General features: G+C 45.3%; 1 protein-coding gene and 2 long non-coding RNA genes across 4 annotated transcripts in view; 2 read left to right on the top strand and 1 right to left on the bottom strand.

The window, feature by feature from the left end:
* Positions 1-9,500, top strand: part of ARHGAP12 (Rho GTPase activating protein 12) — a 150,202-nt gene extending 140,702 nt beyond the window's left edge. For both annotated transcript variants that reach the window (XM_077944983.1, XM_028853289.2), the window contains one exon: positions 9,305-9,500. In XM_077944983.1, the coding sequence (XP_077801109.1) occupies positions 9,305-9,449 (145 nt within the window). In that variant the 3' untranslated portion in view covers positions 9,450-9,500. The remainder of the gene's footprint in view (positions 1-9,304) is intronic.
* LOC144331101 (uncharacterized) lies at positions 342-27,043 on the bottom strand. The gene is made up of 3 exons (XR_013397988.1): positions 26,911-27,043; positions 4,868-5,031; positions 342-1,305 (listed from the first exon to the last, which is right to left on the bottom strand). It is a non-coding gene; the product is annotated as an uncharacterized LOC144331101 (long non-coding RNA).
* LOC114669912 (uncharacterized) lies at positions 26,052-27,153 on the top strand. The gene is made up of 2 exons (XR_003719213.2): positions 26,052-26,287; positions 26,960-27,153. It is a non-coding gene; the product is annotated as an uncharacterized LOC114669912 (long non-coding RNA).
* Positions 27,154-27,321: the final 168 nt, after the last annotated feature.

The following is a 27,321-nucleotide window of genomic DNA, read 5'->3' as shown; positions in this document are numbered from 1 at the left end:
GCAGCTGGAAACCATCATTCTTAGCAAACTATCACAAGAACAGAAAACCAAACACCGCATGTTCTCACTCATAGGTGGGAACTGAACAATGAGATCACTCGGACTCAGGAAGGGGAACATCACACACCGGGGCCTATCATGGGGAGGGGGGAGGGGGGAGGGGGGAGGGATTGCATTGGGAGTTATACCTGATGTAAATGACGAGTTGATGGGTGCAGCACACCAACAAGGCACAAGTATACATATGTAACAAACCTGCACGTTATGCACATGTACCCTACAACTTAAAGTATAATAATAATAAAAAAAAAAAAAAGAAGAAAAAAAAAAAAAAAAAGAACTTTGAATAGTCAAAACTATGTTGAAGGAGAGCAAAGTTTGAAAACTTCTATTACCAGATATCAAAACTGACTCTAAAGGGTGCTAGTCCAATCCACAGTCCACCGGCTCCATGCAGCCCAGGACGGCTTTGAATGCAGCCCGACAGAAATTTGTAAACTTTCTTAAAACATTACAAGGGTTTTTTTTTTTTGTGATTATTATTATTATCAGCTCATCAGCTATTGTTAGTGTTAGTGTATTTTATGTGTGGCCCATTGTTCTTCCAATGTAGCCCAGGGAAGCCAAAAGATTGGATGCCCTGCTCTAAAGCTACAGTAATGTAATATTAATATAAAGATATAGACAGAACAATTGAACAGAATAAAGACTAGAAAAACATCTACACATATTACTAATTATCTAAATATATTCCTGATTTTCAGTAATGGAAGTCAATTAACTATTGACATGTATTATCTATATGAATCTCACAAACAATGTTGAATGAAAGACTCAAGACAGAGGTCATACATTCCATTTCAAAATTTCAAAAACAGCAATCAAGACCAGTGTCAAAAGTTAGCCTAGTGATTACTTCTGAATACTGCTAGAAGATAAACTCAGATAACCAGGAGATTAATGAGAAAAACAAACAATCAAAAATGGCAGTAAGCATTGAATCTAATTACCTATAGGAGGCCAGACTAATATAGGGATTATGATTTAAGATTTAATTTAGACTGGACATGGTGGCTCATGCCTGTATTCCTAGCTCTTTGGGAGGCCAAGGCAGAAGAATCACTTGAGACCAAGAGTTGAAGACCAGCCTGGGCAACACATTAAGACCCCTATCGCAGTGGCCCGTGCCTGTGGTCCCAGCTACACAAGAGGCTGAGGCTGAGGTTGAAGGATGGTTTGAGCCCAGGAACTCACAGCTGCAGTGGCTGCACGACTGTACTCCAGCCTGGATGACACAGTGAGACCCTGTCTCAAAAAAAAAAAAAAAATTGAATTAGTTATACTAAGTTTAAAAGTCAAAATGATATTAAAAGATATATAATACATGATAAATTTCACTCCCACCCTGTCCTCATTCACTCCATGTCCCACTCCAGGTCACCATGCTATCCTTGTCATCACTTCAGTAGTTATACAAATATAAGCAAATTGGTATTTTTTTCCCTCTTTTCTTTAAAAAATTTTATTTCGAAATGATTTCAAACTTACAGAAAAATTTCAAGAATAGTGCAAAGAACTCCCATATATCTTTCACCCTGTTCCAGGTGACCACTTTGTCATTCTCTCATTTCTCTTATATGTGCTATATGTTTCACATTTCAGAATGTATTTCTTTCAAAAACATACTTAGTTGCATATCTGTAGACAATGATAAAAATCAGAAAATTTAACTTGATACACTACAATACTACTATGTAGAGTCTTAATTCAAACCAAATGTTTCCAAAATTTCCCTTTTACTAATTTAATTTTTTAAAGGCTCCAATTCAGGATCGTGCATTACATTTTCATGTCTTTTCAGTCTCTTTGAATATATGTGGTTTCTTTAGTCTTTTTTCTCCCCACTTTTTGGTCTTTCGTGACTTGACTTTCATGAAGAGCTCAGGTCATTTCTTTTGCAGAATATCCCACAACCCAAGTCAGTCCTATCTGATAAGATTCAGGTGAAATGCAGGTTGTATCTTCTCAGCCTAGCACATCAGAAGACATATGATGTGAGATTTTTCCTTATTAGTGATGTTAACCTCATGAATCAAGGAAATGGCATCAAACTAATACCATTGTATTCTTCACACACTTGAAGAAAAAAAAGGCAATTTCATTTAAAAATGTCAATAATGAAGCAATACATTTTTAGTTTTCTCCAATTTTTACTTGTGTGTTGAAATATGAAGTGCACATGAAATTTTCCTTCCTTCCTTCCTTCCTTCCTCCCTCCCTTCCTCCCTCCCTCCCTCTCTCTCTCTCTCTCTCTCTCTTTCTTTCTTTCCACAGAGTCTTGCTCTGTCGCCCAGGCTGGAGTGCAGTGTCACAATCTCAGCTCACCACAACTTTCACCTCCCGGGTTCAAACGATTTTCCTGCCTCAGCCTCCCAAGTAGCTGGGATTTCAGGTGCGTGCCACCATGCCTGGCTAATTTTTGTATTTTTAGTAGACACGGGGTTTCATGATATTGGTCAGGCTGGTCTCAAATTCCTGACCTCGTGATCCACCCACCTCAGCCTCCCAAAGTGCTGGGATTATAGGTGTGAGCCACCATGCCTGGCCACATAAAACATTTTTACCGTAGCATGATGGTTATCTTGAGGAAGTCATTTTTTTTTAGAAGGAATCTTGCTCTGTCACCCAGGCTGGAATGCAGTAGCATGATCTCAGCTCACTGCAGCATCTGTCTCCCTGGCTCACACGATCCTCCTGCCTCAGCCTCCTGAATAGCCGGGACTACAGGCGTGTGCCACCATACTCAGCTAATTTTTGTATTTTTTATAGAGATGGGAGTTGGCCATGTTGCCCAGGCAGATGTCGAACCCCTGGGCTCAAGCCATCCTCCCACCTCGGCTTCCCAAAGTGCTGGGATTACAGGTGTGAGCCACCGGACCCGGCCAGAAGTCACTTTTTGAGTCACAAACTGAACTAGCTACTTTTTCATGGAAGATCATTTTTTATTCGAAAGAATTACTGACAATCTCTGGTTACTCAGACTCCGATATCTGGCAGATGCTTTCTCAAAAACAAATGAAGTGATCCTCTCACCTTAAGGGAAAGGACCAGGAGTACCTGTTGATGGCAAAATTCAGGCTTTCAAGAGAAAACCAGAATTTTAAAAACTTGTATTCACCACCATGAGCTGAACAGCTTCTCAGTATTCAAGGCCGGTTGGGATGAGATTAGTGGAAATATTAACAAATCTGATTTTTTAAATGTTGTATAATGAGATGTGTCAACCTTTGGAAGCTCAACACAATGCAGTGAACCAATTCGTATTAAAGGAGAGCAATGGGTGCGTGATATTACAAAAACATGATGGATAAAAGAGCCATTCAAATTGCAAGATAGAATAGTGGGTTATAATTTAATAAAGCATGAAAAGTTCATAGATACGGTTTCAGATTCCACTTGTCATATTTTATTGTTATGAAAAAATATCTATAATTATCTAAAAAGGTGATTAAAATACTCCTCCCTTTTCCAATTACATATATGTGTGAAGCTGGATATTCCCCTGTGTTCTTTTATCAAAGCAACAGCTTGAATGTGGAAACAGCTATGAGAATCTTGCTATCTTCTATTAATGCAGATATTAAAGAAATTTACAAAGTGTATAAAATAATAGCTACATTTTGTTTTAAAAAACAGCTATTTTCATAAAATATTTATATTAATGTGAAATAGGTTTATTTTCAATTAATACATATTTGTAAAGTTTTTCCATTTTTAATTTCTAATACGGTAAATAGCAATAGATAAAATCTGCATAAACACAACTTTTGAAACCCTCAATAATTTTTAAGAGTGCAAAGTGTTCCTGAGACCAAAAGGTTTGAGTACTGTTGGTTCATGATGTAAGTTGTTGATTTTTTTTTTGCCACTTCGTCATTTGTCTATTTTTTCTTTTTGTCATACAAACATTTTTTATTTTTATATAGTTGAATATATTATTCTTTTCTTTAAAAAAAGTGCCTGGATCTTGACTTGTGGTTAGATCTTCCCTCACTCCAAGGATAAAAAGGAATTTTTTCTGTTTTCTTATGATTTCATTTTCCACTTTGTGTTTCTAAATATATAAAATATCCGTTCTACCCAGTTATCCCAACTTAAAAGTCATCTTTGCCACACCGGCTTGTGATGACACTTTTATCACATACTGGATTTCCATATGTTGGTTCATCTTTGAGCTTGCTGTTTATACCATTGGTTTATAATCCGTGTGCTCATGTTATACCATTTTTTGAGACTTCATGGAATATTTTACTAGCTTGTAGAACTTGTCTTTCTTCCTCCCCCATTACTTATCCTTTTAATAACTTTCTTGATTTATTTGTTCATTTTTTCATGTGAATTTTGGATCACCTACAGATCAGATTCTCCTACAGGTTTTGTTCTCATCCAGGGTCATTGGTGCCTTAGCCCAGGCTTTGTTGCTGGTGATACAACCAATAAATAAGGCTTGTTATTTATGCTCAGGGCTACAGGAAGCTGTGGCATACACGGGGACATGCCCTGTTGGCTCCTGCCCAAGTGCTACAAGAAGCAGAATAGTGAACATTCTGCTTGTGTTTGATTCGTTTATATTCAGGCAGCAGAGGGTCAAATTAGTGGAATACAGCATTGATTATTATCTGAACTCAATGCAACTAAATGTAAAAATTCCACAAGCCTGAATTCACAGCAATGGATTTACTTATCAATTTTCAACTTTTATTTTAGATTCAGAGTGTACACGTGCAGGTTTGTTAACTGGATATATTGTGTAATGCTGAGGTTTGGGGTATGGATGATCCCATCACCCAGGTAGTGAGCATGGTACCTGATAGTTTTACCACCTTTTCCCTCCTCCTTCTTCCCGCCTTCCTCTTCTAGTCTCCAGGGAAGCTACTTCTTGACATGGTTCCAGGTTGTCTGACTTGACTGGTGGTCTGACCATCAGACAGCTGCTCTAGGATCTGAGAGATACTTTGTCTCTGAGATGCCCTGGGGATGAATATGATATATAAATGTATAGTTATACTTTTTGAGAATTTGGAATAGTTAGGCATTAGGTTCAGCTAAATTGTTTCCCTGACTCTGAGTGTGATGAGAAATGAAACGTTGTTCAGTGAGTGTTATTGACAATAGTGTAGAATGAAAAGATAGAAAAATTCAGCAAGTGCTTTGTTTTCTGTAGACTGTATCCCTCACTACAGCTTTATTATTATTGATACTTCTATTATTATTATTGATTTTTCTCTATGGTGGAATGAGCTAGGATTAAACTTATAAGGCCCTAGAAACTGCATTTTAGTCACTTCTGGCATTGATCTTTTTGCTTCTAAGGAAACACCATCTTAAAACTGAAGCAACTGGACTCAGTGGCTCACACCTGTAATCCCAGCACCTTGGGAAGCAGATGTGTGAGAATTGCTTGAGCCCAGGAGTTCAAGGCCATCCTGGGCGACACAGCATGACCCTGTCCCTATAAAAATAAAAAATCAGCTAGGCGTGGTGTCACGCACCTGGAGTCCCAGCTACTCGGGAGCCCAGGAGTTCGAGGCTGCAGTGAGCTGAGATTGTGCCACTACACTCCAGCCTGGGCGACAGAGCAAAACGCTGTCTCAAAAATAAGACAAACAAACAAGCAAACAGACTAAAAAACCTTCACTCCCCATCCCCCAAAACCAAAAAGCTGATTTCTTTGGTAGCTGGTTACAGGGGAGACAGTGGTAAAAGTAGAAACATTTAAATCACATTTGACGAGTAAGAAATCTAACATTTTTTTTCAGGGTTGTATTGCCCTATTCTTCCAGATCATTGGGAAGAAATTGTCCCCATATGAAAGAAATATTTGTATTTGAGACCTGTCTCAAACAACTTGTCTATGTTCAAAAACTCCACTGTCCCAGTCACCTTTGGATGAACTTATACCTGGGTTTTGGGCGTCAGCTTATGTGGAACATTGATTGACCCATCCCATATTGACGTGAGATTTTTAGTGACTTTGTCCTACATTGTTTTGGGTTGGAATCACCAACACAGAACTGTCAACCCAGTTTAAAATGACTACCTTTTGCAGGACATTCTCAAGGGAAGGAGAAAAAATCTTTTGTTTAGTGAATATAGCAGTTGTTTGTCCAGAGGATGCCGTTTCCCTTCAATTCACCTGAACGCCATGATAAATCTGCCGGGAGTTCTAGTTGTCACACCAATCATCAATAAAAGACACACTATCTCTTTCTCCAAGATGCTGAGTCTGCTTTAAACTTTAATAGTACAATTTTTATTAGCTCCACTGCTTAAAGCTTTTCTCTGAGAGAATGGATATATTTTACTGAGAATAATTGTGCTGCCAGGTAATGGAAAATAAACATTAAACACTGATACTATCATCCTCCTGACTTGTCTAATTTTCCTGGTTCATAATGCATTGTGGCTAGACTGATGAAATCAAACCACAATGGTAAATTACCTGTCAGATTGATTTGTCTGCTCTGTTCATTCTCTTTGGCGAAAGTACGCTGAGATGGTTGTGTGTGTGTCTATGTGTGTGTGAATTTTGATTTCCTTGAACTTCAGATAGGAGTTAAAAATGCTTCTTGGCAGAAAGGAAACTTAGCATGTACATATTCAAAATAAAATAGCTACCCACTCATAACCTAGTCAGATGTTCACAAAATCATCATCATGCTCTTTCTGTTTTGATTTTTCTTGCTTACGATGATGAATCTTAGGGTTACAGAAACATAGTGAAAACCCTTGTAATTGTCACTCTTCTCTACCATCCAAAGGCATGTTGAGGGCATGCCTGCACGACACATCACTAGGCTAGGCACTGAACACAGAGGGATTTCCTGCTCCGTGGGTGATTGAAATTGAAAACTGCTTTGCACTGAACATATGAAGACTTTCCAAGAGCAAAATGGTAATTGTAAACTGAGTCCACAGTAGACTGAAATAGTTCTATTCAAAACTAGAAGTGCAGTCAAAGTGCAGCTCTATTTAAAAACTTTGGAAACAATACATTTGGATCTGGAGGCAGTGGCAAAATTTTTAAACCTTAAAGTTAAAAAAGTGTTGTTTATTTATTTATCTTTTATTATAAAAATAGAGACAGAGCCTTGCTATGTTGCCCAGGCTGGTCTCAAACTCCTGGGCTCAAGTGCTCCTTCTGCCTTGACCGCCCAAAGTGCTGGGATCACAGATGTAAGCCACTGTGCCTGTGCGTGGCCAAAAGATCATTATTTATTTATTATTTTGTATTGAGACAAGGTGTCTCTCTGTCACCCAGGTTGGAGTGCAGTGGTGCCATCATGGCTCATTGCAACCTTGACCTCCTGGGCCCAAGAAATCCTCCCGCCTCAGTCTCCTGAGTAGCTAGGACTACAGGTGCATGCCCCCATTCCTAGCTAATTTTTATTTTTTTTGTAGAGATGAGGTCTCACTATGTTGCCAAGGCTGGTCTTGAACTCCTGCCTTGGTCTCCCAAAAATGCTGGGATTCCAGGTGAGAGCCATGATGCCTGGCCCCAAATTTCTTCATTGGAGTCAAAGCAAGTTTCCTGAGATTTTAGGGCTTCGGTTTCTTCGTGTGTAGAATGCAGACAAAAACATCTTTAGTTTTTAAAATAAGGATTAAATGAGATAATGCACTTGAAGCACTTTGCAAAGTGCCTGACTTATAGTAAGTACTCAATAAGGGTTTGCCATATGGTACAATTTGATATCAGTTCAGCTACCAACCTATCATAAAATTCCTTACATTTTTAATATATTGGGTTTCAGTTGGTTTTTTTTTTTTTTTTTTTTTTTTTTTGAGACAGAGTCTTGCTCTGTCACCTACACTGGAGTGTAGGGGCATGATTTCAGCTCACTACAACCTTTGCCTCCCAGATTCAAGGGATTCTTGTGCCTCAGCCTCCCAAGTAGTAGCTGGGATTACAGGCATGCACCACCATGCCTGGCCAATTTTTGCATTTTTAGTACAGAGGGAGTTTGGCTATGTTGGCCAGGCTGGTCTCAAACTCCTGGCCTCAAGAGATCGGCCTGCCTCGGCCTCCCAAAGTGCTGAGATTACAGGCATGAGCTACTGCACCCAGCCAGGTTTCAGTCGGATGTTATAAGAACCCTGCTAGGTACTTGGGGTAGGTCTTACTATTCCATTATACAAGAGGGATAACTAAAATGCAGAAAGCTCAGTGCCTGGCAAGGGGCACAAGGTAAGTGGCAAAGTTAGAAGAAACCCTATGTCTCCTGAGCCTTTGCAATTCATCCATTCGAAAATGATTTTGAGTACTTTTTATGCGTTCTGCACTGGAATTTATGATGAATATTACCAAGTACATTTCTTGCTTTTAGGGAATTTATGGTCTCCTGAGTGAGGAACAGAGATGTTAATCAAATAATCCTACTTACAAATGTATAATTCAGAACTGATTTAAGCACTCTGTAAGCAAGGAACACAGGCTTATAAAAGTCTGTTGACAAAAGGACCTGGTTTAGACTTGAGTCAGAGCAACTTCCCTGGGAAAATGCTCCTGGAGCTGAGGTCAGGAGGGTGAGGGGGAGTTAGCCAGGCACAGAGAGAATGTGGAGCCCATGGAGAGGCCCAGGGCAGGACACCTGGTGGCCTGCAGGAACTGGGAGGAAACGGGGAGGGTGGAGGGGAGAGCAGAGGGCTGCAGGGTGGGGTGGGGGTGATGGTGGAGGGAGTGATGACAGTGACGGTGGTGGCGGTTGCTAATATTTATTGATCTTGTTCCTGTCAAATGGGTTGGGTCCATCCGGGGCCGCCCTATACCACATTCTTAGCTTGAGTTTCCCGTGAATCTAGGCTGCCAATTCACCTAGGGCCAGGGTCTAGGCATGAGGTGTTCCCTTTCCTTTTCTCCCTGCCTTTCTAGTTGTGGAGAGAACCTGTGCCTCCTGGGTGTGAGTGCACGCATGCGGAGTGTGGGTTTACTACGAGCCATCCTAACCCTGAGAGTGCAGGCCTCACGGTGGAAAGGTTTTTTGATCGGTTCTCTGTATCTTGGCTGGGCCCCAGTTCTGGCTTCTGTTTCCTTGTTGAACAGGCTGGTAAAGCCTAAAGCCCAAGCTTGCCCACCATGGCCACAGTGTGCAGGGAAAAAGCAGCCCTGATGCTTTGAGGTTCTACTACTTCTCTGGGTTCCTACGTCCCCTTAGGTTCTAGCCTAGTAGTTACTTTCCAGTCAGTTTATTGATGCTTTTAAAGAGTTTATTTCTATTTTATCCCACATATTCTTTCTTTCCAGAGGGCAGCTCAGTCTGGAAATCTGGCATGCTACCACAGAAATCAGAAGTCCAGGCTGGGCACGGTGGCTCACCCCTGTAATCTCAGCACTTTGGGAGGCCGAGATGGATGGATTACCTGAGGTCAAGAGTTCAAGACCAGCCTGACCAACATGGCAAAACTCTGTATCTACTAAAAATTAAAAAAAAAAAAAAATAGCAGGGTGCGGTGGTGCATACCTGTAATTTCCAGCGACTCCTGTAATTCCTGTAACTGCTGCCTCAGTCGGAATTATAGGCGTGCACCACCACGCCTTGCTGAGGCAGGAAAATTGCTTGAACCCGGGAGGTGGAGGTTGCAGTGAGCCGAGATTGCGTCACTGCACTCAGCCTCCTGAGACAGGGTGACTCTGTCACACACACCCCCAAAAAAAAGAAAAGAAAAGAAATCAGAAGTCCACCAGACTGCATTGCTTGCTTTTCTCTGAGCCTGTGGAATCCTTATTAACATAGCAGTGAGGAAATAGACATATATGTATCTCCCCCCCGAGGAGTTAAGTAACTGAAGAATTGTGTTATTGTGATTAAAATATACATAAAATAGAATTTACTATTTTAGCCATTTTTAAGTGAACATTAATTGTACAGTGGTATTAGGTGCATTAGAAATGCTGTGCAGCCATCAGAACATCTACAGAACCTTTTCCATCACCCTAAACAGAAACTCCATCCAGTCCAGGCCTGGTGGTTCATGCCTGTAATCCCAGCACTTTGGGAGGCTGAGGAGGGCAGATCACTTGAGCCCAGAAGTTCAAGACCAGCCTGGGCAACATAATGAGACTCCTTCTCCATGAAAAATTCAAGATTATCTGGGCATGGTGGTGCACACCTGTAGTCCCAGCTACTCAGGAGGCTGAAGTGGGAGGATTGCTTGAACTGGGGAGGCAGAGGTTGCAGTGAGCAAAGAGAGCCTCCAGTGTTCAAGTGATTCTCCTGCCTCAGCCTCCCGAGTAGCTGGGATTACAGGTGCCTGCCACCATGCCTGGCTAATTTTTGTATTTTTTTTAAGTAGAGTCGGGCTTCACCATGTTGGTTAGGCTGGTCTTGAACTCCTGACCTCAGGTGATTTGCCCACCTCAGCTTCCCAAAATGTTGAGATTACAGGCGTGAGCCACTGCGCCCAGCCTGATGGCTGTTTTGTACTCTGCTCTTATGGAGGTTGTGGCCATGAAAGGTGGCTTCTGAGAATCAGTGTTTCCTTCAATGGATTTGGTACTGAATGGTGTGGACTGAATGCTTGGAGCTCGGCTAAGTCCTGATTCTGGCCCTGTGGAGGCCTCTGCTGAGGAGCTGCCCTGGGGTCCAAGGGTGAGGGCAGAGGATGGAGCACGGCACACCAGGACTGAGGTGAGCCCATGGTAGGCTCTATTCCCTGGCAGGGTTGGACTCTCTGGGCTGAGTGCTTTCCCACACTCCTGTGGACTTCAGAAGTTTGTGCAGTCTTTCCAGAGGCAACCTTGGAAACAACTGAACACTTTCCTCTTTATTCCCTTTAGTTTTTTTTTTTTTTTTTCTCACTTAAAAAAATTGTGGCCAGGTGTATTAGTCCCTTTTTACACTGCTAATAAAGACATAACCAAGACTGGGCTATTTACAAAAGAAAGAGGTTTAATGGACTTAGAATTCCATGTGGCTGGGGAAGCCTCACAATCATGGTGGAAGCAAGTCACATCTTACATGGATGGCAGCAGGCAAAAAGAGAGCTTGTGCAGGGAAACTCCTCCTTAAAAGCCATCAAATCTCATGAGACTTATTCACTATCATGAGAAGAGCAAGTGAAAGGCCCACCCCCAAGACTCAATTATCTCCCAATGGGTCCCTCCCACAACATCTGGGAATTCAAGATGAGATCTGGGTGAGGACACAGCCAAACCATATCACCAGGCATGGTATGTCATGCCTGCAATCACAGGATTTTGGGAGGCTGAGGTGGGAGAATCACCTGAGGCTAGGACTTTAAGAGCAGCCTGGGCAACATAGTGAGACACCATCTCTACAAAAAATATTAAAGAAATTATCCGGGTGTGGTGGCACATGCCTGTAGTTCCAGCTACTCAGGAGGTTGACGTGAGCATACTGCTTTAGCCCAGGAGTTTGAAGCTACAGTGAGCTCTGGTTGCACCACTGCACTCCAGTCTGGGAAACAGAGTGAGACTGTCTCAAAAATAATTAATACATAATAAAATAAATAAATAAAATTATAGTAAAATATACATGATCTCAAACTGACCATTTTTAAAGTGTACAGTTCACTGGCATTAGTACATTCACATTGCTGTGCAACTTTTCCATGAGTTTTGAGAAGGTCTTTATGGCCAAAAGAGAAATTGCCTTTCTAAATACTGAAACGATTTTTACCTAAAGGAAGCCGACTTGCTGCACTTGGATGAGTTTCGTGAGTTTGCACCTGTTACAAATACAGCAGATAAATAGGGCAAGGCGTTCTCTGTGTGTTGAAGAGAGGGTGTGAGCCACAAATTCGGAACCCTTCTCCCGCTGTGGAGTTAGGCGCTCCTTCCTCTCCCCCGTTTTCCTCCCCTTGTTTCCATAGTGTTGGAAGTCAGTGCTACGGGAAGCTGTTCACCTCCTCACTGAGGCAGCTCTATGAATAATAGTGATTAATTCCTGCTTTTGTCTGCACTAGGTGATGGGGGTGGCAGCAGGGAGGCCAAAGAAAAAACCAAGAGCTGCAGCTGAAGGCTTGATTTTTTTTTTTTCACCAATCCCTGTTTTCAGCTATGAACCTGTTAAGTTCTATTTTTGTGTCATCGTTTCAGAGAGCAACATTTCAGAAACTTGGCAGCCACCAAGCAGACACCTGACCTGGTCACCTTGTGGCACTGGGAACTGGGCTGGCCACCAAGTGACTTAGGTTCTGATTTCAGCTTCGTCATTAGGCATGACACATCAGTGGCTTCTCTGAAACTCGGTCTCCTCACTGGCGATGTCTCAGTCAATGCCTGCAGAGCTCTCTCCTTGCTCCAGAGTGGGGGCCGCGGGGTGTCTTCCTTCTATCATTCAGGGAGGGATTCAGGGAGGAATCTCACCCTGGCATCGAACAGTTGTGGAATCAGAGCGGGAAGGACTGGAGGGGGCTTGCCCTGCACCCCTATTTTATAGTCCAGTCTAACACCCTCCAGGGAGCCACCACACCCATCTCCCTCCAGGCTGCAGGGATGATGGGGGCTGATCTACTCTGTGGCTGAGGCTGCCTGCTACAGGCTGGGCAGCACTGGGCTCAACTCAGGCAGCCCTAAGGGTTCAGAGCTTCTGGATTTTTCCAGGGGCTCAGGAGGAAGAGATGAGGGGTTCCTGAGATTCCTGCCCCACCACCGATGCTCAGAGCTTTGCTGTCAGTGTTGTCTTGCAGGATAACCACACACCCCTTTCTTCCTCCCTTTTCTTCCTTTATACCCAGGCTGTGGGCCTGTTCAGGCCCTAAGGCTTGCAGAAGCCTTCCCAAAGATGTGGGCCTGTTGTTGATTTACAGGGGCCTGGCTCCTCTGTGCGCCTGGCTGCATAACTTAACGGGATCTGTCACCTTCAATAGGCCGCTGCACAGCTGCGTGCGGGAGCAGCTGCCTTTGCAGCCTTTGTTTGGTCTCAGTTCTCATCTTATCCAGCACAGCCAAGGGGCCCTCTCTCCTCCCGGCACCTTGATTAGTGCTGACTGTCCCCTGCCCACCAAGTGCTTTGGGTGGCCCACGAATATACAGGGTCTCTCACACAGTTTATGATAGTGATGGTGACCGAAGGCTGTTCATAAACAGTGAGTCGTGGGTGGCGGCATTAGCTCTTAAAAATCATAATCAGCTCTCCAGGTGGCCTCTTAAATGTGCTTGGGGCTTTTCTTCTCATCCATAAAATAGGCTACTTTAGCCAGAGGCCCCAGAGCTGGCAGGAGGACAGAGCACATGTTTGGCCTTTGTGGCCTCAAATGAATGCTCATTCCCCAACTCAGACTGATGAGAATCTGTGCTCCCTTAAAACATACATGCATGTGCACACCTCCACACACACTCATTCACACATGCATGCACACTCACACACTCACAGATGCACTCACGTGAGTACACACACTCTCACACGTGCACACTCAAACATGCATACTCACAGGCATCTGAGGCCCCACACCCACCATGGGCTGAGCTCTGGGGACTGAGGAAGCAGGTGCAGTGGGCACAACTGGGCATTCAGAAATGTTTCTCCCCAGGCCCCTGACTCCCCATTTCCCTCCATCACGGCTCTCCCTCTACTTCCAAATCTCAATGCTATCGACCTGATGTGCTACCAAATGTTGGAGAAGATCGGATCTCATTTGCTCAGACCTGGTCTGGGGACATTTGGGTTTGAAGCCCTCCTTGGGCTATGGGATGAAATACCAAAAGTAGGTGGGTGGGGGCCCCTAGGTGCTTCCCTGAGCCCCTGCTGTCACCAGCTCCAAGTCAACATGAACTGCTGAGGACTGCCAGAACTGTCTTGGCGGGCGCAAGGGGTGGGCCTTGGGACAAGAGTCCACAACATGGCCCTGCAATGGCCTGCTGACCGGCCAAAGCTTTAGCAGTGCAGCCTATGGGGAGGTGCCCAGGATTGGCAGCCAGACACACCCACGTTCACTGGGCCTCTGCTTTTCCACTTCCTGGCTATAAGACCTCAAGCAAATTGCTTATTTAACCTCACTGAGCCTCAGTTTCCTCACCTATGAAAATGAAGACAAAAGAATGTACCCCATAGGGCCTATTGATAGGACTAAAAGAGAGAATGTGTGCAATTGTCTTATTTGAGAATCAAGACATGGCAGCTGAAATAAAGAATGTTATAATTTTCTTATCTCCTTGGCTCAATATTTTTTTTTTGTTTAAAATTAGAGAAAAGGTTTCTCTCTGTCACCAGGCTGGAGTGCAGTGGTGCAGTTATAGCTCACGGAGGTCTTGAACTCCTGGGCTCAAGTGATCCTCCCACCTCAGCCTCTTGAGTAGCTGGGACTATAGGCGTGTGCCACCATGCCTGGCTAATTTTTTAAAAAACTACTTTTTGTAGCGTTGAGGCCTACCTTTCTTGCCCAGACTGGTCTTGAACTCCTGGCCTCAAGCGATCCCCTTGCCTGTTTCCCAAAGTGTTGGGATTACAGGTGGGGGCCACTGCACCTGGCCTGGCCCCAGACTTTGATCTGAGAAAAAGAAGACACTCAGGGGCCACGTATGCTGAAAGAACCCATGGCCGGGCGCGTCAGCTCACGCCTGTAATCCCAGCACTTTGGGAGGCTAAGGCAGTTGGATCACCTGAGGTTAGGAGTTCAAGACCAGCCTGGCCAACATGGTGAAACCCCATCTCTACTAAAAATACAAAAATTAGCTGGGCGTGGTGGCACATGCCTGTAATCCCAGCTACTTGGGAGGCTGAGGCAGGAGAATAGATTGAACCCGGGAGGTGGAGATTGCAGTGAACCAAGATCGTGTTACTGCACTCCAATATGGGCAACAGAGCAAGACTCTGTCTCAAACAAACAAACAAACAAACAAAGAACAAAAACAAACCCAGTCCCGGTATTATCAGTAGGGCCAGTAAAAACCTCACCTATGGGCCGGGCGCGGTGGCTCAAGCCTGTAATCTCAGCACTTTGGGAGGCTGAGATGGACGGATCATGAGGTCAGGAGATTGAGACTATCCTGGTTAACCTGGTGAAACCCCATCTCTACTAAAAAATACGAAAAATTAGCCAGGTGTGGTGGCAGACACTGTAGTCCCAGCTACTCTGGAGGCTGAGGCAGGAGAATGGCGTAAAACCCCAGAGGCGGAGCTTGCAGTGAGCTGAGATCCGGCCACTGCACTCCAGCCTGGGTGACAGAGCGAGACTCCGTCTCAAAAAAAAAAAAAAAACCTCACCTATGAGATGTGTGTCTAATGGGAAGGGAACCCCAGGGTGTGGCGGATGACGGACAGCTCAGGAATCCTGGTTGGTTCCCTAACTCTTCTAGGGTCTCCTCCTGCTCTCCCTTGGCACTGACGTGTCCCAATCAGGGAGGCCGGAGGAGGAGAGGAACATGGGATTCTGAATGGCCATAGTCAAGGTCAGGCAGTCAGTCCTGGCCACCTCAGTGATAGACCGTAGGTTCCTGTCAGGCCTCGTAAGACTTGCTGACATAGAAGTCAAGAGAGAGGACACATGCACTAAACAGCATTGGCAAGAAACCAAAGAAAGCTCTTCATTCAATGGAGATGTGGAGTGGAGGGGCTCAGGACCTGCAGGCTGAGCAGCATCAGAGAGAACACGAAGTCTGGGGTCTTGCTCTGTTGCCCAGGCTGGAATGCAGTGGTAGAATCCTAGCTCACTGCAGCCTCAAACTCCTGGCCTCAAGCAATCCTCTTGCCTCAGTCTCCCGAGTAGCTGGGACTACAGGTGCATGCCACCATGTCTGGCTAATGGCCTCCGGTCAATGGTTTCACATTGCCCTAATGCTAGACAAGTCTATTTCTATTTAGCATGTGACACTCCCCTCCTGACATGAGAACCCAAACCCCGCCCTCTGACATGTGAGGAGGACATGACACAAAGTCTTGTGAGGTTCTCTTGGAGGTCACTGCTTACGCCCAGGCTGTCAGAAAGTCTGCTCTGGGACAAAGTTGGAGGCTGGGAAATGTGCCCTCTGGCTTGGACTTTCTTTTCCCTTCCCTGGCTGCTGGTGGCCAGCCAGTTTGCAGACAGCCTACAGCCCACCTGGGCTGCTCTCAGGAAGCTGAGGCCTGACTCAGCCTCTTGCTCATTGCTCCCCTATCTGGACACAGTCATCTCTGCCGGTGCATTCACGCCAAGGGCCAGATGTGTTCTCTTGCTCTTCCGGGATGATGTGTGTACCCTGACTTAGTCCATTTCATGTTGTTATAAAGGAATCCCTGAGACTGGGTAAGTTATGAAGGAAAAAGGCATGTTTGGCTCACAGTGTAGATATCTGGAAAAGTTCAAGACTGGGCATCTGGTGAGGGCCTCGGGCTGCTCCACTCATGGCAGGAAGTGAAGGGGAGCTGTTGCATGCAGAGATTGCATAGCAGGAGAAACCAAGGAAGCCAGGCTCTTTCAACGATTCACTCCCCGGGAACTAGGGTGAGAACTCACTCACCCCCAAGGGAGTGCACTAGTCTATTTGAGGATCCAACCCCATGACCCCAACACCTTCCACCAGTCCCCACCTCCAACACTGGGGATTGCATTTCAACATGAGGTTTGGAGGGGACAAACATTACAACCTTAGCAACCCCACACACACCCACGTAACCCAAAGGAGGGCTAAATTAGCACCGGTGATGACAGGCATGAAGTATTGTTAGACAAACATTTTGATTTGCCTCCTGTCATTTATATGAATAAATGTCACGTGCGTGTGCATGTGTGTGCGCCCTACACTTTTTAGATAAAATAGCCTTTCCTATATATCCTGGTTTCGAACCGTTTTCCATTTAATATATTATAGATGTTTTCCCATGTGCTTATAGTCTTCCATAACACAATTTTAAATGACTCTCAAGTATTCCCTTGTGATCCTCAAAGTGAGGTACATGCCAGACCATCCACTGGGTGAGGGAAGAAAATACTACAACTTCCTTTCACCTTTATTTTTATCTAAAAACAAGACAGAAATGAAGCTTTATTACTTTCTAATACCTGGCCCCCGTCCTGGTCGGCCTGCACATGTGGTGCCAGTGGGGTCCGGCAGGGGGCAGAGGGTTGACAGCGGCACCTGCACATTTTTGTTTGCTTTCTGCAAATTGCAATTTACTGCAGCTTCTAAGTGTTTGGTTAAAGAGATATCCAGGTTATTTTAACTAATAACCTTCACAAAATAGACAGGTGGCTTAATTTCTAGCTAAGATAATGCAGACTGTAGGCTGCAAAAGGTGAGATGTTGGGAGTGGGGTGAGAGTTGAAAAATTACCTATTGGGTACAATGTTCACTATTCAGGTGATGGGTTCACTAAAAGCCCAGACTCTACCACTACACAATATATGCATGTAAGAAATCTACACTTTCATTTTGGGAGACTGAGGCAGGTGGATCACTTGAGGTCAGGAGTTCCAGCCCAGCCTGGTCAACATAGTGAAACCCTGTCTACACTAAAAATACAAAAATCAGCCAGGTGTGGTGGCGCACACCTGTAATCCCAGCTACTCAGGAGCCTGAGGTAGGAGAATCGCTTTAACCAGAGAGGCAGAGGTTTCAGTGAGCTGAGATTGTGCCACTGCATTCCAACCTGGGTGACAGAGTGAGACTCCGTCTTGAAAAAAAGAAAAAGAAATCTGCACTTGTATTGCCTAAATATATAAAAGTAAAAAGCTCAGAGCACAAAAAGAGAACAAGAAAATGGCTGAGTGGATTCTTTTTCAGATTCCATTGTGAACTCATCATCATTCTTGTTAGATGAGAAAACAACAGCATATTCAGATTTGAAAAGAGTCAGCCAGAAATATATTAACACTTAAGAAGATTATGTGAATCACAGGTATACAGTCATTTCATTCATGATGGCCTTACGCTAAGTGCATATAGTACCTTGAGGTATAAGCTCATAAGAGTATCACCATAGGTAAGACAGTTAAACAATTAACATTGAAAATACAAAGACAAATCTCAACTTCCTTTCACTGATGTTGAAAGTCATGCAATCTTTCAGTCCTTAAACATTTTTACTAAACTACCGATAATAAATATTTAGAAGCTTAAAGGTCATATAACATGGTAAAACTGGCCAAAATAACACATGAAACAAATATGGGGAAGAATTTAAATATAGTCTTTCATCGGAAAATACTATTGAAAGCCAGGCAAAGTGGCTTATACCTGTAATCCCAGCACTTTAGAAGTCTGAGGCAGGAGGATCGCTTGAGCCCAGGAGCTTGACACCAGCCGGGGCAACATAGTGTGACATTGTCTCTACAAAAAATAAAAAATTAGCTTTGTGTGGGGGCGCATGCCTGTGGTCCCAGCTACTCAGAAGGCTGAGGTGGGAGGACCCCTTGAGCCTGGGAAGCCAAGGCTGCAGTGAGATGTGACTGCACCACTGCATTCCAGCCTGGGTAACAGAGTGAAACCCTGTCTCAAAAACGAAATGAGGCCAGCCGCGATGGCTCATGCTTGTAATCCCAACACTTTGGGAGGCCAAGGGGGGCGGCTCACCTGAGGTCAGGAGTTCGAGATCAGCCTGGCCAACATGGTGAAACTCCTTCTCTACTAAAAATACAAAAAATTAGCCGAGCATGGTGGCAGATGCCTGTAATCCCAGTTACTCGGGAGGCAGGAGAATCACTTGAACCCGGGAGGCGGAGGTTGCAGTGAGCCGAGATCACACCATCACACTCCAGCCTGGGTGACAGAGTGACACTCCATCGCAAAAACCAAACAAAACAAAAAACTCAACAAAACAAACAAGATTATGTCCTTTGCAGGGATATGGATGGAGCTGGAGGCTATTATCTTTAAGAAACTAACTCAGGAACAGAAAACCAAATACTGCATGTTCTCACTTATAAGTGGGAGCTAAATGATGAGAACATGTGCACACACAGAGGGGAACAACACACACTGAGGCCTATTGGAGGGTGGAGGGTGGGATGAGGAAGAGGATCAGTAAAAATAACTAATGGACACTAGGCTTAATACTTGGGTAATGAAATAATCCGCACAACAAACCCTCATGACACAAGTTTACCTGTGTAACAAACCTGCACATGGACCCCTGAACTTAAAATAAAAGTTACATGTTTTAAAAGGAAAAAATAAAATAAAACATGGAAACAGAATTTTCTGACTAATTTAAAGATCTTCTAATGAAAATTTTTGTATTTTGTATGCATTAAATATAAAAAATGTAAGACCTCTTGGTTGACGTCATAGAAGTAGAAAATTTACTTAGCTTAATTTCAATAAAAATTTCTGTATACTTAGTGTATGAGAATGAGAAATTAATTTCTTGATTTATTAAGTGTGTCCAATTATGCTTTTCCTCTATTAGTATCTGTGTCTTTATAAAAGATTGTTTTGAATTATTACATCTATTATAACCAAGAATGGAAATACATTAAACTTTCAGTTGTATTATAGTGTTAAACTAAGACTTTAAGAAATGATTGATTTAATCCAAAAACACATGGGTCTTTTTAAACCAAAATATTTCTGAAGTATTAATGAATAAAATAGAGCAAATTTAAAATATTGCTTAAAATTTCCATATCATGTGTTTTGTAATGCATATAACACTTTAAGTTTGATAGTACCTATATATAATTTATTAAAAGTAAATGACTACTTATTAGGGTATATGCAAACATTACTTTTGATAGGGGTATGTGACTGTGGACTCAAAATACAAGAGACCACTTGATCCCCAATTAGTAGTCACTGAGGTTGTTTCCAATTTTTTAATTTTTTCAAATGATGTAGGGAGCATCTTATGTAGAAGTTATTTGCTACATTCCTGCTGATTTTCTGGGGATAACTTCCTAGAAGTGAGAATACTTAATCCAAGAGTATGCTCATTGTAAGGGAATATTTTATTTTTATTTGTTTCGTTAGTTTACAAATTTCCTACAGAGAGACTATAATAATGGACATGGCCACCAGCAGCGATGACAGTGTTTTCCCCTAGCCTTTGGGTTTGTTTTCATGTAATTTCAGCTGCTAGTTACAGGGGGAGGACTCTGGTCTATCTGAGAGCAGTGAGGGACCCCAGGGCTCTGGGGAAGGTAGTTTTGGGCAGGGATCTGGGATGACCACAGACTGTGGATATCCACCAACAGCAGTCTATGCATCAGGGCAGTTGGTGCTGTACATCAGACCCTTCCTGGTGGTAAGGATGAGCTCCCTGGGGTCTCAGGGCATGACCCTGAATTGTTGAGGGGTCGGGTACAGCACAGTGTGGAAAGGTGGTCATCCCGCTCGGAGGTGGGGGTGGGCAGGTCCCTGAGGGTCCTCTGTTTCGGGAAGGCTGTCTGTGGGATGCTGACTGTTGCCACACAGCAGTGTCTGAGGATCAAAAGCGAGTGGAAAGAGGTCTCCTTCTCTCAGTCCATGTGGAAAGCATTTGTCTTCGGCTGGAAACCTTGCGTGAGAACAAAAGCCAGCCCTTGTGGAATGCTTGCAGACCCTGCGGCCAGCTCTGTTCCTGGCTCTCCCGGCCTTTTGCTAAGATAGCAGAATGGGGTTTCCCACCAAAATCAGCAGAAAAGCCAAAGTTTCCAAGCAGCGGGGACTCGCAGCAAAATGGTGGCACTTTGTTTTCCTTCTCTCAGTCCCTCTGAGCAGCACGTTGCTGCCTACCCAGGCCTTTTTCCTGTGTGGAGGCCCGGTCCCTCAGAGCCCTGCCAGGTGCTCAGCTGATGTGACCCGGGAGTTCAGGCGGAGACACTGAGAGGGGCTTGTGGTTGAAGGTGCCAACCTCACAGATGGCATTCGCAGGTTGCCCTGGGATTCCTCTCTCCAGGAGCAGATGGGGAGCGGACAATGACTTGGTCACACGGGCCTTCTGGGGCTGCTGTCCCACCACCCTGGCACCCGACAGCCCCACCTTTGTGCAGGGTGGGGTCTCGGAGGCCAGAGGTGAGAGCAGCAAGCATTTCGTTTCCACCTTTGTCTCTGGCCCCACAGGGAACCCTCACTGGGAGTCTCAGCAGCTGCATATCCCGCTTCCTCCTGCCTGGGTCCTCCTAACCCTACCTAAGGCTGGAGGACAACTTGGTATAAAGCCTGCAGGCCCAGAGAGGGATGAATGTGACTATGGGGCCTGAAGACAGTGCGATTGGATCTGCCCTGCAGGAGCAAAGGACTTGGGGAGACGGTGACCCCCGGCCTCAGGCCATTTACGTAGGTGTTCGGGCAGTGAAAGAGCCTGGACAGCTGATGGAGAAAGTCTCCCAGGAGACACAGGGGGAGATTAGGAGGCAAGATCAACTCCTTCACTGGTGCCCTTGAGCCACCTTCTCCCTCTCCCTCTCCCCTGGGATATCTGTCTCCTCTCTCTCTCAATATATATAATGTTGTTTCAGTCCTTTTTGTGTTGCTATAAAGGAATACCTGAGACTGGGTGATGCATAACGAAGAAGGGTTTATTTGGCTTACAGTTGTGCAGACTGTACAAGCATGACTCCAGCATCTGCTTGGCCTCTAGTGAGGCCTCAGGAAGCTTTTACTCATGGCAGAAGGGAAAGGGGAGCAGGCGTGTCACATGGTGTGAGAGGGAGCAAGAGACACGGCCAGGCATTTTTTTTTTTTTTTAATTTTACTTTAAGTTCTGGGATACATGTACAGAACGTGCAGGTTTGTTACATAGGTATACATGTGTCATGGTGGTTTGCTGCACCTATCAACCCATCATCTAGGTTTTAAGCCCCACATGCATTAGATATTTGTCCTAATGCTCTCCCTCCCCTTGTCCCCCACCCCACAACAGGCCTCGGTGTGTGATGTTCCCCTCCCTGTGTCCATGTGTTCTCATTGTTCAACTCCTACTTACGAGTGAGAACATGTGGTGTCTGGTTTTCTGTTCCTGTGTTAGTTTGCTGAAAATGATGGCTTCCAGCTTCATCCATGTCCCTACAAAGGACATGAACTCATCCTTTTTAATGGCTCCATAGTATTCCATGGTATATATGTGCTACATTTTATTTATCCAGTCTATTATTGATGGGCATTTGGGTTGGTTCCAAGTCTTTGCTATTGTAAATAGTGCTGCAATAAACATATATGTGCATGTGTCTTTAAAGCAGAATTATTTATAATCCTTTGGGTATATACTCAATAATTAGATTGCTAGATCAAACGGTATTTCTAGTTCTAGATCCTTGAGGAATCACCACACTGTCTTCCACAATGGTTGAACTAATTTACACTCCCACCAGCAGTGTTCAGCCAGGCATTTTTAAGCAACCAGCTCATGCATGAACAAATAGAGCAAGAACTCACTCATTACCACAAGGAGGGCACCAAGCCATTCATGAGGAGTCTGTCCCCATGACCCAAACAGCTCCCACCAGGCCCCATCACCAACACTGGGGATCACATTTCAGCTTGAGATTTTCAGGGGACAAGTATTATATCAACTGGTTCTTTTCATCCATCTGTTCATCTGTCCAACTAGCCAACCAGCCAGTCATCTGTTTTTTCATTTGCTCATTCATTCATCCATTTGTTCATTCAACAAACATGAAAACTATTTGCTGCAAATGGCTGGCTGTGGCTCAGAGGAGTTTGGGAAGACTCTGACCTACTGCTTTAGGACTTCAGAGGCAGGAATTTGGTCAGAAGTTTGTAGGTCTAAAAACTATTTTTTTTTTCACCTGCCCAGAGGTTCTGGGGGACTCATTCAGTTTGTTTGTTTGTTTGTTTTGTTTTTTGTTTTTCTTTTTGAGGCAAGGTCTTGCTCTGTCACCCAGGGTGGAGTGCAGTGGCATGATCTCGGCTCACTGTAGCCTCTACCTCTCCGGTTCAAGCAATTCTCCTGCCTCAGCCTTCTGAGTAGCTGGGATTACATGCGTGTGCCATGATGCCTGGCTAATTTTTATATTTTTCAGTAGAGACAGGGTTTTGCCATGTTGGCCAGGCTGGTCTCAAACTCCTGACCTCAAATGATCCATCCACCTCGGCCTCCTAAAGTGCTAGGATTACAGGCATGAGCCACTGCGCCTGACCCTCATTCATTTTTTAATGAGGTCATAAGACTGATTTAGAAACCCAAAGACCAAAAATCAATTATACCCCAAGCTTGGCTGGGTGGGATAACAAATACCAGTGTCCCCTCCTGCACAAGTCCAGAAGAGGGATGCCTACTCAAGAGAGTTCAGTGGATTTTTTCTCCTCATGTCAATGTGAAAAGAAAATAAATCTCAGGACCCCCATATCACCAAGCCAAAGGGAAAAATCAAGCTGGGTACTGCATCAGGCACACCTGCCTCTCATTCTATTTCTAAATAAGACAGCTACAAAGATTTTTAAAAACCTTCATATCTCCCTCACAATTTACCCACTAGGAAGTTCCTTGTGGGCCTCAAGATCTTTACTCTAAAACAGTTCTGTTGAATTTCACCTTGGCAATGTAAATTGATAGCTTATCTTCGCAGGTGCAGGACAAAGGACAGAACTCAAAGTCATCCCTCTGCTCATCTGAGACAAATGCATATCTGATTGCTCCCTCTGCCCTATTGTTTGTGTGAAAGTGCAGATTCACCAAGCCAGACCAAGACATAAGTGACTACTCCTCTACCCCCACCTCTCCTTGAAGAAACCTTCCTTTCATGTGGCCACAATCTAAAGTTCTGAAGGATTCCAGTGATTTTGCAACGTGCAGGCTTTGACTCAGAAGGACTTACCTCTGATTTCACAAACTCTCCTGAAGTAGCAGCGTGATGAAGCAACAGGACAGCATTCACAGGCTGGGCAACATAGCGAGACTCCCTCTTTACAAAATCATTAAGAATTATCCAAGTGTGGTAGTGCATTCCTGTTGCCCCAGTTACTCAGGATCCTCTTTCCTTGGCCTCTCAAAGTGCTAGGATTACAGGCAATGGGGAAGTGATGACTTTAAGTGGCTTTTCAGGCCCTGGACCACAGGTAGCTGCAGAGAAAGATTCTATTAGCACAAGGGAGGGAGCCCCTGAGCCCACTGCAGGGTGGGAGGCACCCAAGGTCCTGAAGTTTTGTTGGTGGGGGCTGTGAGTCATCAAAACCTCGGTATTCACACTGATGTGACTTCGTTTGTACCTGCAAGTTAGTTTGGGTGTGGGAACCTTTCAGGTGGGCTAGTCTTGAGTTGCCCTTAAATACAGTTGCTCTGCCTCAACATCACAATGGAAGCTCTCCAAGACAGACTATTTTTTGTAAACCTGGTAAGTGCCTGCATTTGATGAAATTATAGGACTCTGATAAATGCTTGATGCTAGGGTAGAGGAGGTTGCCTAAGAAAGAGGTAAAGGGAATGAGGTGGGCTTGGTAAAATGAGGAAATCTATCCTTGAATGGAAGCAAGTCTTTCTTTTTTTCTTTCTTTCTTTTCCTTCTTTTTTTTTTTTTTTTTAAGATAGACAGGGTCTCAACTCTGTGGCCCAGGCTGCAGTGCAGTGGTGTGATTATAGCTCACTGCAGCCTCAAACTCCTGGGTTCAAGTAATCTTCTTGCCTCAGCCTCTCAAGTAGCTGGGGCTACAGGCATGGATACCACACTTGGATAATTATTAATTTTTTTTGTAGAGATAGGGTCTCACTATGTTGCCCAGGCTGCTCTTGAACTCCTGGCCTCCAGTGGTCCTCCCTCCTTGGCCTCCCAAAGTGCTGGGATTACAGGAATGAGGCACTGTGCCTGGCTGGTAAGTCTTTGCAGATATCAAATCCAGTAGATTCTGTGCTGCGGGGTTAGGTCATTTGGAAAATCAGAGAATGTAGCCTCAGTTCCGAAACTGCTTACCAATGCTTCATCACTGCTCCTTAAGGCTTTGAAAGTTTGTGAAATTGACTGTAAGTCCTTCCGAACCAAAGTCTGCAGGTTGCAAAATCACTGGAATCCTTCAGAACTTTAGACTGAAAGGCAGCTTTCTTCAAGGAATCCACCTTTGCTAGGATCAGAAAAATTCAGCCTGGTCCTTGCTTCTGAGGTCCTGAGAGTCTGATTTGCACATTGCCAATTATTATTGAACATTGTAAGAGGAGGAGGAAGAAGAGAAAGGGAAGACAGAGAAAACTGGGATCCTTGAGGCAAGCAGGTGGCCGGAGCCATTCAGAATGGTGTAGCAGAAAGGGCGCTGATTTCTACCCGGGCTCTTGACAGCTGAGTGGCCTTGCTCAAGTCGCCTGGCGTCTCTGGGCCTGATTCATCTGGAAAGCCAGGGGGTTGGACTGGATTATTTATGGCCTGTGCCTACTCTGACATCTGACAGTTCTATCAATCTTTACCCCGGAGCTGTCCCATATCTCCTTGGGTTAGATGGGAAATTCATCTTCCTTGCAGATTAAACACCTACTGATTTTTTTTTTTTTTTTTTTCCTCCAGCAAGAGAGAATGAGGCAGCTATTTCTCCCTCTGCAGACAGAGGCAAAGAAAAAAGCAAAGTCAAATCAACTCCGATTCAGTGCTTAGCGGTTCAGGTCTGAATGAACAGTGTTGGTTTGCAGGCGTCGCTCAGACCCTGTAGCTCATAGAAATCTGGAGTTGGTAGGGTCCTGACAGACAAGCCTTCTCTTTAAATTGAGAAAACAGATACCCCTAGAAGGGAAGTGGCATTGAATTAGGTAATGATGGAGCCTGAACTAGAGTCTAGATAGATACCCAGGAGGAAGAACCTGTCGAGGGCCTGTTATTAGAGGCTGCTCGCGCTCTCTAGGTACTCTCTTAAGCATATAGGATTAGGTAATCCTGTCCGCGTTTTCCTCTCTGATTGGAGTTTATGTTAATCTCAATTAAGCCGTCAGCCGGGCTTCCCGGTGCGAGGCGTGGCTTCTGCCAGGCCGTGTCTTTCCACCCTTTGTAAGGAGACGCGGCCGGTGACTGGTAGGCTGGGAAGCGCCGGCGGCCAATGGGGAGCGTGGGGGGCGGGGATACTGGGCCGGGGATGGGCGGGGCCGCGCGGTCGCCGTGGTTACCGAGCCGGCCGGTCGCCAATCAGCAAACACTAATTAGGCGCCCCACCCCGAAGCCCTGGCTGCGAGGCGGAGACAGGGCCCCTTCAGCTCCACCCCAGAGCTTAGCATGATTTGCCATTTTACGGCTCTTCTGGAACCTGTGCTTCCTCCCGAGCGCAGGAGGTGCCCCGGCCGCGGCTGCCGGCCACAGGACCTGGATGGAGATCGCCTGAGGAGAAGCCGCTCTCCTGGTCACACTACAGAGGCCTAGGGGGACGAGCCCTGTGGGGCCTGTCCGGACCCGAGGCAGCGCTTGGGCTTGTCCCCGGTGGAGCAGAAACGCCGTTTCCTGGGTGAGGACTCTTCGTCGCCCACCTGGACGGCGGCGGAGACACCCGCGCCACCTGCTCCCCAAATTCACCCGGACGCGCACTCAGCAGGGGTGCGGGGGAGGGGCTTCCTTCCTTGGGGGCCTCGCCTAGAGCCCCCGCCCCTGGGATGCCCAGACCCCTTTACCCCAGCATGCCCAGCCCCCCAGCATGCCCACCCCTCCGGCACACCTACCCCCTCCCTCCCAGCACACTCAACCCCCGCAGCATACCCACCCCCTAGCATGCCCACCCCCAAGCACACCCCTTTCCCTCCCGCATACCCACCCCCCAGCACGCCCACCACACCCCCAGCATACCCACCCCCCCCCAGCACGCCCATCACACCCCCAGCACGCCCACCACACCCCCAGCACACCCATCCCCGCCCCTACCTGTCCTGCGGAGGGGACGGGGGGAGGCTTGGGCGACGCCCACGGGACACACGTGGGCCCTCCTGTGCTCTCTGCACTCCCTCCCGTCCTTCCGCAAGCCTGCGCACTCCACTGGGGATTACCGTCCAGCTCACCCGGAGGACCCGATTCAAGCCCGAAGCCTCCCCCTTCCCCTTCCCAGCGCCGCGTACTGCGGCGGCCTTGTTTGATTACCTGCCTTTCCATTTCTTCTGTATTTACAACCCTCCCGACTCCCGGGAAGAGGGCGGCATACGCAGCCAATCAGGATGCAGTCGCCTCTAAAGGTCAGGGTGACGCGCAGTTCCCAAGATCATTCACGGACTTCGCCCTTTGATGCCTTGTTCTCGTGACAAAACCTGGCTGCCAGCACTTAATGTGATTTCCCCCCATCTCTGGCAACCGAGAGAATAAAAAACTGAACATAAAAATTAACCCTTTTATTATAGTGTACTGGTCAGTCTTATGTGAATAAAATTCTTCTCACCTAGGACCTGTCTCTCACCTGAAGAAGAAACATGGCATGAATTGAGTTGGTCTGCATCCTTTGTTTTCCAACCATTTTTTCCTTCATTATTTTATTTTTTATTTTTAAATTTATTTTTA

The sequence above is a fragment of the Macaca mulatta genome, chromosome 9 (assembly GCF_049350105.2).
Source record: "Macaca mulatta isolate MMU2019108-1 chromosome 9, T2T-MMU8v2.0, whole genome shotgun sequence".
Taxonomy (NCBI): domain Eukaryota; kingdom Metazoa; phylum Chordata; class Mammalia; order Primates; family Cercopithecidae; genus Macaca; species Macaca mulatta.
Note: the sequence above shows the minus strand (reverse complement) of the source record. Positions and strands in the feature narration are given on the sequence as shown.